The sequence below is a fragment of the Hippoglossus stenolepis genome, chromosome 11 (assembly GCF_022539355.2).
Source record: "Hippoglossus stenolepis isolate QCI-W04-F060 chromosome 11, HSTE1.2, whole genome shotgun sequence".
NCBI lineage: Eukaryota > Metazoa > Chordata > Actinopteri > Pleuronectiformes > Pleuronectidae > Hippoglossus > Hippoglossus stenolepis.
In genome coordinates this window covers 5,967,722-5,981,975 of record NC_061493.1, presented here as the reverse complement: position 1 = coordinate 5,981,975, position 14,254 = coordinate 5,967,722, and the positions used below count along the sequence as shown (strand labels likewise).

At 40.6% G+C, this 14,254-nt stretch overlaps 1 protein-coding gene across 5 annotated transcripts in view; it reads left to right on the top strand.

Moving 5' to 3' along the window:
- The window catches only part of carmil3 (capping protein regulator and myosin 1 linker 3), a 94,500-nt gene that overhangs the window by 29,669 nt on the left and 50,577 nt on the right, over positions 1–14,254 (top strand). For all 5 annotated transcript variants that reach the window (XM_035171408.2, XM_035171407.2, XM_035171409.2 and 2 more), the window contains exons 9-13: positions 4,212–4,287; positions 5,860–5,948; positions 8,037–8,131; positions 9,564–9,650; positions 13,978–14,087. In XM_035171408.2, the coding sequence (XP_035027299.2) occupies positions 4,212–4,287; positions 5,860–5,948; positions 8,037–8,131; positions 9,564–9,650; positions 13,978–14,087 (457 nt within the window). The remainder of the gene's footprint in view (positions 1–4,211; positions 4,288–5,859; positions 5,949–8,036; positions 8,132–9,563; positions 9,651–13,977; positions 14,088–14,254) is intronic.

Sequence of the window (14,254 nt, the reverse complement as noted above, 5' to 3'; positions counted from 1 at the left end):
GATGCAGGAAATCAATCAAGGAAATGTGGTTCTGACCAAAGAAACTATCTAAGAATGGGTCATTTCCACGATTGTGTGCGAGAGGCTGCTTGTGGTGCATTACTCTCTTCCTCCCCTCCGTGACCCTCCACATTTCCTCGCCCTCCATCTTCCCTTGATTGATCCCATCTAGCGTTACATCCAGTGACAGGATGGTGCTTTTTTTCTGCTGACTGCTGTCCGTCCAGACACCGTCTGGCCTCATCCCTCCTAACCGAAAGCGGACACCTTTTTTTCCTCTGTCCCTGTCTAATCCTCTTGTTTTTCCACTTCCTGTATTTTCTCCTCTTTTCACTTCCCTCGTTCTTTCTTTCTAAATCCCCTCTCTCTCTCTCACACAAACACACATAGAAATGCACACTCTTCCTGTTCTGTTTGGTCACTGCAGGCTGAATTTGAATACAGTAAGGTGTGTGTGTGTGTGTGTGTGTGGGGGGGGGGGCATGTCTATATATAGTTATCACATCATTGTGAGGATATTTTGACATTGTGAGGACATTTTGGATGGTCCTCACAAATTATTTAGGCTTTTTGAGGGTTAAGACTTGATTTTAGGGTAGGGTTAGATTTAGGTTTAGGTTAGAGTAAGGATAAAGGGTTAGAGTAAGGTTAAAGGGTTAGGGTTAGGCATTTAGTTGTGGTGGTTAGGGTAAGGGGCTAGGGAATGCATAATGTCAATGAGTGTCCTCACAACTATAGAGAGACATGTGTGTATGTGTTTGCCAGGTATTAATCATCTTGTGGAGACAAAAAAGACAAAAAGCCCCAACTAACATATATCATTAAGGTGAGCTTTAGGTTTAGGTTTGGGTTAAGTTTAGATTTTTGTTAGTTTTAGGTTAAAGAAAGGTTTAGGCATTTAGTTTTGATGGTTAAGGTTAGGGTCATATGCTAGGGACTGTATTATGCCAAATAGTGTCCTCCCTAAGATAGAAGTACAATGTGTGTGAATTGTACATTTCTGTTTGTAAGTGAGAGAGATATTGTTTTGGCTCACTGCCCTAAGAGGTTCTTGGTGCATGTCTTGATTTTGAGCGCACGCACGCACGCACACACACACACGCACGCACACACTAGTCTGGATGCAGTCTACAACTTTTCTCCAACTCTGGTTAATTTTGTTGTTGTTTTTGTTACTGGCGCAGAAGCAGCTCCACAGCTCAGTGCTACTATCCAACTCACCTGTCAGTGTTACAGCGCCTGAGTCATTCTCTGTTAAGATTCTGTACAACACAGCACAATTTTTAGCTTCAAAATCCAATTGGTGAAAATGGTCGGTTCATCCTGCCAGCGTTCAGATAGCTTTGAAATGTCTATTAATATTTATTTCTTCAGAGGATGATTTTCAATTAAATTTACCGCCCCCTCTAACCTTTACTCAAGTACCAACAATTAGGCCAAAATGTGCCTTTTCTGTGGCCAGGATAGTGCTATAAATATTAATTGTCCCCACAGGGTAAAAAAAACCAAAACAATGTTTTGATGACCCCTGCTAACCTTCTGTCTATTGATACAAGAAGCGATTTCATTTGTTCATAGGAAATGTGAAAATCAAACAGGCAAAGTGCCTCGAAATATACTGAGCATGGTCATTCTCCCCAGAGGCTGAACCCTGTTTATTGTGCACGCTTCATGACCTTGCCTCAGCTTTGCCTACGAGACATCTCATAATCTAACAGGCCTGTTGCCATCAACCGCTCGGAGCACATTCATGCTCCCAGGGAGACTTTGAATTGAGTGACCCCCATGACCTTTTCTCCAGTAGCACCTCAGGACAGACTCTTATCTTGGCCCCCGTTCCTGCTGAGGTCTAAGAATATCAAGATCATCACTAGTTTTATGTTGTAAATGTGGGCTGTAATAAATATTGGAGTACTTTGGGTTTTTATAGAAGGTCTTTATCTTTTTTTTTTTCCTTTTTAGGTTAAAGATCAAAATAAAGTTAAGTTTTACTGTGCATGACGGGTTGCATGGTCCATAATGATACAAAACGGACATGCTCATGTGGTTCTGCGTGTTCCACATTAGGTGCATAGGCAAATGTGTGTCACACAATCACAATCTTTGCGACATTAATGCTGGGCTGCACACAAACATATGCACGGGTATAAATAATAATGTGAATTTAAAGGAGTAACTTGACACTTTGGAAATGCGTATTCCTGCTGAGAGCTTGATGAGAGGGTTGATGCCACTCATAAATAAACTATGTAGCTGGAGCTTCTTAGCTTTGCTTAGCATAAAGACTGGAAATGAGGGCGGGTAATTTGGCTTTTTCCAAAAGACACAACAACCACCTACCGTTCACTAAATCATTAAACGAGTGCGCAGTAAATAGTGCTGCACACAACTATACAATGCAGCAATGGAGCAAAACAACAAGGTGAAGAAATATCTTATGTTATTATGAGAAGTGTAAAAAAACTGGTTTATTGCTTATTAAACCGCAAAAAGACAAAATGGCGGGCCGCCAGTCTAGATTACTGATGGGAAACACTGTGATGACATGGCGAGAAAGGACATCGGTGCTCTCTCAGAGGACCCTTGTATTTATCAATAAAAGAAGTAGTTTGACACTTTTTCATTTACTTCACCTCAAGTCTTTTTTACACTGTGTGTCTTAATGAGTGGGAATTCAGACCTATATAGGCAGATTTAGATGTTTTCCATGTTAACAGTGTTTTTCACTGGCTAACTGGCTGCTAATTGTAGTTGCATACTAGTATCAATCAACGTATCTAACTCTGCAAGAAAACAAATGAGCTTATTTCCCTAAATGGCAAACAATTGCTTAAAATTTGCACAATTTAGCAACCCTTAGTGCATTCGCTACATGCATTTTAAATGAGTGCACTGTGCAAGAATGTAAAATAGGATCTTTGTGCACATTGTACTTTTAATTTGTTCTTGTCTGGCCTTACATAATAATACACAGTAACAAGATGTTGTAGCTGTACTGAAAACCATCTATTATATTCAACCTCTGCCATTTTACTTTAATTACGCAAAAGGCATTTAACTCTAAACCCAACTACCACAGTCCTAATCCCATTACACCCAAGTCTGAAACCTGAACTGAACCGTGTGAAGAAGTAAACAGCACCAGATTGACCTGCTGCGCTGGTGTGTCCTCATGTATGAGTACAAGACGACGCATAAAAAACCAACACACATGACTGAGTGAGACATCATAGAGGTCAATTACATGTCCTGCTGTCAAAACTGGAATCAACAGTGCTGATGATGAATTTTGACGTGTGCATCATCTGCCTACACACACACACGCACACACTCTCTCTCAGTATAGACTGGTCTGATGGCTGGCATGGTAATGAAAAAGGAACACAGCCTGTAGTCATTTTACTCCTCTGAGATACAGTGTAATGGTTTGGCTACTGCCGTTAGTGGCAACAGGACCCTCCCTGGCTAGATTACACTCTTTCTTCCTCCTTCATGCTATATTTCCTCCTCTGTTTCTCTCTACCCTTCTCTTTCTTTCTTCCTCTCCCTGGTCTTATTCCCTGTCTCTGAGCCCCTTATCTCTCTCTCTCTCTCTCTCTCTCTCTCTCTCTCTCTCTCTCTCTGTGCCTCTGCTTGTTTGTCTGATGATGTATTGCAGGTGTGGCGGCAGTGTGGCTGTAGTTGGACCTTGGAGGATTCTGAAACTCTCACTCTCTTTTCTTTCTCTCACTTTTTGCTTGTAGCTCACAAACGCACACAAACAGTTGTCTGTGGGCTCTGTGCCTGTTTATGTACCAGTGGATGTAGCAGTATTTGAGGTCTGCAGCCGGGATCAGACTGTGGCTTTATTGAATAATCCACTGACCCAGCCATCGATCTTCACATCTCTCTCTTTCTCTCATTTTTCCCCCTCATTCCTCGCTTCTCCTCCTCAGCAGGGCTGCAGCATCAGTCATCTTTTAGAAAGCAGCCCTGCCCGTAGCGTTCTCCTTGTCACCGTGATGAACTGCTTTTTTTTTTACCAAACGGGGAGCAAAGAAAAAGTTTGGCCTGCGATAATATGAATTTATGGATCAATGACATCAAATGGTTCTGAGCAGATGGAGTTTGCTAATTTAAAGATTTGAATTTTTATCTCTAATGCATGTGTGTGTGTGTGTGTATGTATGTGTGTGTGTGTGTGTGTGTTTGTGTGTCTGTATTTATTCCAGGGACTTGGCAGTGATCGTGGCAGCCATTGCATACAACACCTGGTTCACCAAGCTGTACTGCAAAGACATGCGCATAGTAACTATCTGTTTTATCTTCCTCACTTATAAATCTTCTTGCCAGATGCTGACCACCAATAAGTGTCCTGGTCTTACGTTTCCCCTTAGAGTGTTTTCAGAATAAAGTTTTATCTGTTTGAATCAAATTGTTAAACGTATTCATTAATCAACTAAGTCAAACTTCTGTCCAGATGTGAAGAAGAAAATCATGCTCGAAGTATTGATCAACATTTCTCATGACACAAATGGCAGATAGATAAACAAGGTCAAAAGAGGACACTTAGTCACGTGCTCATCTGCAAAGTTTAATGTACCAATTCAAGATAATGTGATTAAATATTCATAACATGCATTAGAGTAAGTGGTAGCCATCGAAGGGGAATTACATGGAAAGAGTCTTTACCAAGTTAAACAGGTTTATTATCATTTGAAATGCATGAGACTAAATATATTGATCATTAAAACCCCTTAAAACTTGGTTTTGCAATTCTAAAGGTGTCTTGTGGAATTCCTCGCAAACAACCTCAACAAGTTGTTAATATTCAGTGTTGGTCACCTAAAAATATGTATTCTGTTGCGGATCCAAATAAGAGGATGGATGCAGAAATGTTTTTTTTTTTACTTTCTCTGCAGTGTTTCCCACAGAAATGGTTTAATGGTGGCGGTAGTGGGATGCAAGGGCCCGCACACAAACGTTGCTCTCATATGCGACAGATTCCAAGAGACAAGTAGAAAAACTAAAGAGAAACATTCTGGTTGCCCTTGAATTTTAATAAAGGGGAAAAAGATATTTCTTTCTCGTAAAACATTTGCAGTACGGATTTTATTTTGAATATTTTAAATCTGGAATTACTTACACCACATTTGTATGCGAGTCTGTGTGTGGGACCAACATCTTAAATATGCTGCATTGTGCTTGAAGCTGTGAGAAACTCTACAGGATACCTTTTTAAAACAAACATAAGATACTTATTTATAAACAAGTAACTCTCAGTTCAGGGATCCAGGGTCCAGTGCCCCCCCCCGGCCTGAACAATTTTCAAAATCTAATCAATGATGTGTGGCTTTTGAATCAATTACTAGTGGCCCCTTTAGGGCCACTGATTAAGGAAAATTCTAGATCCACTACTGAGTTAGTTATTAAGAATAAAAGCAATTAACCACACAAACTCTCAGATTTTGAATGAAATGTTAATAAATGAAGTTGTATTCACAGAAGTCCTCCACAGTGAGATTAGGAGAGAAAAAGCAACGAATGCACAATATTCAACCCCTTCCAGAATGATTTTATCTAGAAACTCATCATTTAAGATCAGAAGCTAATGGGTGGTGAGACAAAATTATAATGCCGTTTTAAGTGTACATTTTGGAGAATATTGTTTACATACAGTGAGTAGGTTTGGCCCTCAACTGGAATCCATATAATATTCATCAATAATGACCTAATGCATATAAGTTACTGCTTTCGTCAAACTGCCCATAAAATGTCAAATCTGCTTGCTTGTAGTTCACATTCGCCACCTACGTTCTTCTCTGTGAGCATGAACTCCTTCAGTCAGAGGTTTATGTGTTTGTCTTTTCTCTTCTTCAGGGGTCGGAGGTGGTGGACCAGGTCCTGCACACAGTGAGCAAGTCCAACAGTCTGGAGGAGCTCACTCTGGAGAACGCAGGACTCAAATCGTAGGTCTCCTCTCTCCTGGCTCATTATTAATGATAAACCGCCCTGCCTGTCGACCTCCCCTTTGTTAAATCTGATTACCTCCCGTCTTCTCCTCCTCACACCGTCACCTGTCAACCACTTCCCCACCTCTCCACCTCCTTTGTCCTTTCCATCCTCCCCCTCCTCATCCTTTTCTCCTCTTCCTGTATCTTCACTTCTCACCTATCTCACCTCTCCACTCCTCACCCTCCCACTCGCCTCCCCTCCCTCCGCTGCCTTGACCTTTTCAGTTCAGTCTCTCCTCCTTTTCTTCTCCCAGGCTCTCACCTCTCCTAACCTCTGCTCTTTCATCCAGTAAAGCTGCAGTAAAGCCCCCCTCTCTGTGCGTGACTCTCGCAGGTGTATAGTCTTTCTCCGCTGAAACATGAGTGAAATTTCAGGCTTTACCTGGCAAGACATTAGACCTTCTACGCATGACTAGTATCATTTAGCAGAGCACTTTCCTTATTTAGCTTTAATTGAGATGAATAGACTGCATCAAGGCACGGTGATTTACTGCAGGGTGAAGTTACCAAGTTCTCATACATTCCCTTTATTAAATCACTTTCAATACTGAGGGCGATTTTCATAACAGGCGCTCCACAAGCACTGCACCAAACGCTGAATATTCTACTCTGATATACTGCGTGATGTCAGATAATCAAACAGGATGTGACCTAAAAGGCTCCCCTTGATTTACACGTTCTAATATGTGATTTTAAATACACAATATTAAAGTAATTGTAAATTGTGAAGGGATCGTAGATCACTGTAAGATCTTCACAATCATTCACTCAAACAATCAATCTAATGTTATTTGTATAGCTCATATTCACAAATCACAATTTGCCTCATAGGGCTTAACAAGGTGCGAAATTCTCTCTAACAATTCTTTATTTTTAACTGTGATTTACTTTTTTGCGCAAGGATTCCCTTTTAAATATTTCAATTATTTTAATAGAGAGTTTTAAATTCATATATCAGGAAGTATAAATCAAGGGAGTATGTTTAGGTCACACACTGTTTGATTATCCTTTGTCACGCAGTATATCATACTTGAATGTTCAGCTGTTGGTGCAGTGCTTGTGGAGAGCCTGTAATAAAAATCACAATTAAAATGGTGAATTATCACCGTACGAATATGTTTATAATGATCATGTTAGCAAGCTGGTGCCTTTTTATGCATCCAGCAGTCAGAAGCAGTATTCAGGAGTTATTTTTCTGGCCAATAGATTGATAGATGGATAGACAGAAATGGAGGATAGAGAACTTATGGTTGATACTATGGAAAGATGGGTAGAAAAGATTGATAGATACTGTAGATGGGTAGATACGATGAATAGATAGATAGATACAATAGATGGTTAGATTTGATTGAGATGTCGGTAAGTAGGTTAATACGATGGATAGATACAATGAATATAGATGCATGGATTGATAGACCGATACAGTACCAAACTGTGAAATTCCTGTGTTACATAAGCAAAATATCAGGTACATTAATCACTGTACAAAATATGAAAATATAAGAACATACTCCACAAAAAAATATATACTGTTGATGAATAAAGAGTCTCATATTTAGCCTCCTTCTGCTCTGTTTTGATTTTCACCAGTTCCTGAGGAAACTATCTGACATTTTAGAAGCTGCATTATTTATATTTACCAGCTTGTTGCCAGTTCTGGCTCTTTGCTGCTTGGTGCTGTTGGCGGGTATCACACAGCGGGTTCATTAGTGCTTATTTACAGAAAACAGCAAGATGGCAACATTTGCAGCTGGACAAATTATTATTTAAGTAAGGAAAAATCGTAATTAAATCCAAATAATGATCAATTTAATGGCCAACAATTTGACCAGGTTGGCAACGACCAAATCCTTTTAAAGCACAAACATTTTTCAAATCAATTTCTGCACACAAACAATAACATTTACAGTCATCACCAAGATATATTTAGTTTTATCAACTTTATCTGATGCATGAAGGTGAATTATGGGGAAGCTGTCCGGTCCTGCAGACCAATATTGAATTAGCAATCATTTCATTTTCCTTTTTAATGTTTCTCTCCAGGGATTTCCCGCAGAAGATGGCGTCGGCTCTTTCAGAGAACCCGGCCTCTGTGATTCACTCCCTCAACCTGGCTCATAACACACTAGACAACCAAGGTACCGGCCCGCACTCTGTGGACTCTGTCTCCCTCCCACCGCCATCTCTCTCAGGGAACCTCTGAATGTTCTTCTGGCTTTTACTTCACCGCAGCTTTTGTTTGTTCTCAAAGAATTCAAACTCAATCTCTGTCCTCAAAGAATCCTTATTCCCTGCTCCACGTTGTTTTCATCTTTGTCTCTCGTTTATTTCTCTCTCTCTCTGTCTGTGGCTGCTCCTTCTCTTCAGAGAAATGCTTTCATTTTTTTTCACTCTCGCCCACATCTTGCCACACAAATTGTACCTCTTATGTTCATCTGCGCGCGCACACTCATGGAAACACACACACACACACACACACAACACACACACACACACACACACACAGAGAGAGAGTTATATATGAACCACTATACACCTTTCCCCTATGTGAGTGTGAAAGAGATGACAGTAAGAGTGTGCGGATTGGATTTGTGCGCTTCACTCATTAGCGAATTTCTGTCCTCCTGTCTGACCCATGTCTCTTCCACTCGTTTCAATTCATTGTTGGTCACACCTACTGCCACTTGTGTGTGTGTCTGTGTGTGTCTGTGTGATGGAGTGTGTACGCACTGACAGTGTGTGTTATTACAGATTACAAAAAAGTGCTGCAGCCCTCAACAGAATAATACTGTACCTTCAGTATAACCACATCAGAGAGTGACCTTCAGCGCTGTGACTGCTTGCAGTGGTTACAATGTGTTTTCTCTGTTTTTCAAAGTAAGAGTTCAGAAGATGCACATTAATAATAAAAACTGAGAAAGCCATTAAAATATGCAGGAGCCAGAAAACAAAGTTTGGCATTACAATTATTATTTTTTTTTTTATGAAGCAGAGCCTTTTGTATTTTCATCATTGGTACAATGTGTTTGATCACATTGCCAAACTGCCACTAAATGTTATTTAATCCAGCATGACATATAGGATGTATTCATATGGGTTTGTCTCTGCACCTGGTATGTGGGAGAGAGTGAGCTCTGAAGTATGTTGGTGTGAAGTTCCTCTAGCTGCACTGTACTTGTGGGTTTAAGTATATACAGTGTTTGAGTATGTTTTGGAAATAGAATACATTTTTTATGTTATGCAGCAAAACTGTGCGTGGGCTGACTTTACTGTCCTAATCCTGACTCCTCAGGAGGTGATGTGTGTAGGAATTTACACAGTGATTTTCATTATAGATTAATCTGTCGCTATAGAATATTCTTTTGCTTTATTGATTTATTAAAGATGCTTGCATTCTTCAAAATAACAGAAAACCAGAATGGCCCTCCGCCAAGACCCAACAGTCCCCTTTTAAATTAAATCAAGCTGCACCAAATTTCACACACTCATATCTGTGTTGATCGTATCGTGATTATCACCTCTCCTCTCTTTGTCTACGCTCCTCTTTCTCACTCCTCTCTCCTTTACCAGGAGTCTCCAACCTGATTCAACAGGTATGTCGCCTCAACAAGGGACTGCGCCTCCTCAACCTCTCCAAGACCTCCCTGTCCTCCAAAGGTAAGATTGCTCCTCTGATAAGAAACAGCGGCCCCTAGTGGCTGACACTGCACTCAAACCCATGCTCTTATTAAACATAAATGGATGTCAACTAAAATTTGGCAGATGGTTTAAAAGCTTTGGGTAAAATGTTTGCTTGAACCCAGGTTCCTCAGTCGCGTTGGACAAACCGTAATACTGCTGTTGTATTTGGGCTGAGATTTACTCACTGATAAAATGACGGATGCACGTAGAGTATGATCCATCCACCAAATGATATTCAGGCCAGAAGCATAAGTAGTTGATCTCTTTTTTTCCCTAAAATCCTACGAAGGCATTAGAGCAGTGTCCCAGTTCTATCTCTTTCATCCCAGACGATACAGCCATCCTCGAGTATTACAGCAGATCTAACAGATAACACTGATACTGACATAAATCCATTCATTAAGAGCCTGAACATGATGGCGTTTTTTAGGATTATAGAACATTTCAAAGCATTTTTGATCTTTTTAGCATCAAAAGGTAGTGTGATTTTTAAATTAAGCTATACTGAATTGTGTTATGTTTATATGCATATTTTATTCTTTACTGAGTTGGTCTGACAGAGGTTTACCAAGCCAACTTTATTAGACTTTGTAAGAAATATTATGATGTGGAGGATTGAATTTGCGTGAGAGAAGGTCAAATTAGCAGTAATTGCAAAAAGAAGCTAACAAACCAACCACAGTAAATACCCTGTAACTGGGTTGATAATCTGTGGCCATTTAGATGAACATGGTAAATCACTTTATAAAGACGGGGTAGAGACATTTACTAAATCCAACGATTTTCAAGGAAAACAAACCGAGCTAGATTCTTGCTAGCAGAGTAACAGGATGTTAACTGATGCACATTTAACTGTGGTGGAATTATGCTATTCGTGTGGTTCAGAAACTTTTAGTAATACAGTGGAAACTGCTTATAGTGGTCAATTTGGCCTAGGACAAAGTGATCACTATTGATTACTATAACCAAATTGAGTGGCGTCCCAGACCTTTAGAGAAAGGTAATGGCATTCACACACACACACACACACACACACACACACACACACACACACACACACACACACCTACATACCTACCTATAGATGTTTTTTCTATAGGTAGTATCTGCATGTTGTTAACAGAATGGTACTATTTTAACAATTCTAAGACATTACATTCTTTCTATCTGCTACTTTTTTCTGGTCAGCTTGAAAACACTAAACCTTTGTATCTCAACTTCCATGCTTGTTACTGCTCTCTGTGTGTGTTTAGCAGCATGAATGAGCAGGTGCATTCATGAGGCTGAAAGCTTTGTGGTATTCAATGTGTTCAGAAAGCACTCAGACCTTCACTTTTTTTACATTTTATGTTTTAGCCTTATAATAAAACAGTTTGAACTCCCCCTTTTCACTCATTGATCCACTCTTGGTACATTATGACAAAGTGAAACCTTAATTTTTAAAGGAAAGAAATGTCACTTAAATATTCAGACCCTTTTGCTGTGACACTTGAAAGTTGGCTCACATGTTTTTCTTTTTTCTTTTTCGGAGATGTTTCTATACCTTGGTTGGAATGATAGCTGTGATAAATTCAAAAGATTGGACATGACTTCGAGCTATATTAGCTCTCAAAAAATGCATATAAAAATAAAAATAAAGCCAAGAGTTTGACAGAACCAAAAGAAAGTGTCTGTAGAGCTGAGAGACGGGCCTGCGTCGAGGTACAGAGCTGAAGGCTACAGAAAATGTTGCTGCATTGAAAAGTCCCAAGAGCCACAGTGGCCTCCATAATTCTTACGTGGAAAAAGTCAGAACAGTCTGGACTCTTTCTAGAGTCGGTCGCCTGTTCACATTGACTTTTAAAATGTGGCCAGTATCAGATTCCAATGTGAACTGCTCATGTGCGGAAGTAAACAAGGAGAAGAAGTCCATAATAAACACAGAAGTCACAGATGTGAGTGTTGATGGTTTAATATTTCTCTTGATATACATTCAAACACAGACTGATTACAATTCGACGCCTTTTGCTTGTACAGACGTGTCACCCCAAGTACTTATGAGGTCTAACACCCCGCTGTCCCTCCACGTCCTACCTCGGTCGCAGCTGTCTTCCATGTTTGTTTCCGCCGGGTGACTCCCGCCCGCCCCTTCTCCTGTGCGAAACGATAAGGGATTTCGATCTAGAGTGACAGACAAGTTGCATTGAACTTCGATACCGGTCACATGTCTGTTCAGACTGAGGTCGCATTTCAAAAAATCTGTCACCAATTATTAAAGTGTCTTACATCTGATTTGAAAAGTTCAGATTCCATGCGATTTGTGCTGTTCACACGGATAGAAAGTACACAGACTTCCTAGAGCCTGGAAAGACCTGGTAATGTCCATCCACAAACAATACCATATAAACTGACGGATAAGGCCAGAATACCTTCGTCTTCGTTTCGTTTCCTCCAACACATTTGTAAAAAAACTCTAATTCAATTTTTCCTTTGTCTTAATGGGGTATTGAATGTTGACTGATGAGGGGGAAATTAATTAAAAGATGTTATCATAATGCCTCATTTATGCTGCCTTTATGTAAGAAAAGAGATAAGTCCATTTGCCAGAGATGTAACCTGCCCAGATAATTCCATGCATCGTGTACGTTGGCATCTTTGATCTGTATTTTATCCACTAGAGGGCAGCAAGTTGAGAGTTTCTGACAGAAACAAACATGTCGATGGTTTTTCCGTTTGCCCAGGTGAAGTAACATGTTGATGCCTGTAGTTCCTCACCAACTCTTAAAGTCTCGTCAAAACATTTCGTCAATCTTGAAATTTCTTCCTCGTGTCTAATGTTGTCTCGCTGAACTACAGGCTACACTGCCCCCTCAGGATTTTCTGTGGTACTGCTCCATTTTATCTACATAGCCCATATGCCTAAGCTTCTGTCTATTTTTATGCATCTTACGTTGAGTCCACAAAACACAGTTTCAGGGGCAAACAGTTTAGCAGCCGAATCCAATACAACTGAAAATAATGGTGACTACTCTTCAGACGTAAAAAAAAACTACAGAAAAATATGAATGTCGGGGCTTGCTGACACTTTGATGACGCCACACAAGTAGTACGGAGGCATGTTATATTTTTTACTTCTGAAGATAGGTCACTAATATCTTGAGTTGTGTTGGATTCGGCTGCTACACTGTTTGCCCCTGAAACTGTGTTTTGTGGACTCAAACACTTCACCCACCCCTCCATCGTCGACATAGTGGTGAGTAAATAATGAGGGAATTATCATTTTTGGGTAAACTGTCCCTTAAAGGCTGCTACATAACAAAATGTCTATTGTGGATATATATACATAAGACAAAGGCTTTCATACCCAGATCGCTTAGATTATAAATGGGGAAATCACGCTTGTGATTTTTTTTCTTAATGGACACCGTGATTCACCGTGAATGCACTGATGGTGCTGACCTTGAACGTCAGGTGTTGGGATGACTTTGCAGGGGCTCTTGATTTTTTTTTGTTGAATATTTACAGACCCCCTCCCCTCCCCTCTCCTTCTTCTGTCTCTAAAACACTCACACACTTAGGTCATACGCTTTTCTGAGATGTGATCAGACGGATACATCACGTATGCTTTTACACCCTTGCTCCCACACACATGCACCCACACGTGATAGTGTCGCACAGGCCGGATGACGTCTAGAGGTCTCCTCTTGCAGCATAATTGAGCAGCTGATGGGTAAATGGAGGGGGGGATTTGACGCCCTGTCCCCTCTTCCCCTCATTTCCCTCCTGATCGCTACAAATTGGGGGATGAATAGTTTGGCTTCAGAGTAGCTCATTCAGTCGCTGCCGTCAAACAGAAACACTCCCCGCAGGTCTGAAATGCAGGCACTTCCTGCAGGCTATAAGAGAGGAGATGCATTAGAATGAAAGTACACACGGAGTAACAATGCTTGTAGATTCTTTTATTTGTCGCAGTTTTTTTCTCCCGTGTAGTTATTGAGTCTATATTTAATCCTCGACTTGCCTTGGTGTGCTGTGCTTTGCTTCAGTGTTTGGAGGTTGAGGAATTGAATGAGGGGCTCAGGCATGTGGGTGTAATTATAGTGATCTGATTTGAGAGAATGATTCTCTTTGGTTTTGTTTTCAGGGTGCACTAACTTTTTTGCCACAGGTCTTGCTTTACCCTCTTCCATCACTTACCGTTTTATTTATCAGTTGCTTATAAGTCTTTTTTGCTGATTATAAGGTGGTTCAATGATTCATGGATGCATTAAACTTGGTATCCTCACCTCCTTTTTTTTCTCCTTGTCTGTCCCCTCTCCATCAGGTGTTGTTTCTCTGTCTCAGGCGTTGTGTTCCAGCGACGACTACTCCAATTCTCTGCTGCATCTGGACCTGAGCAAAAACCCTGGGGTTCTGTCTGGAGAGGACGCCACAGTGAGGGACACACACTCGCAAACACTCTCACTGTCCATGAAGGAATTTTTGTTTACTGAAGCAGTTTTCAGACATGAACTCAAAATGTGTGGACCCAAGTTTTAGGTGTTTGACGCAGCTGGAGATTGTTTGGGTCACACATTATGAATCTGTCTGGAGCACGTCTG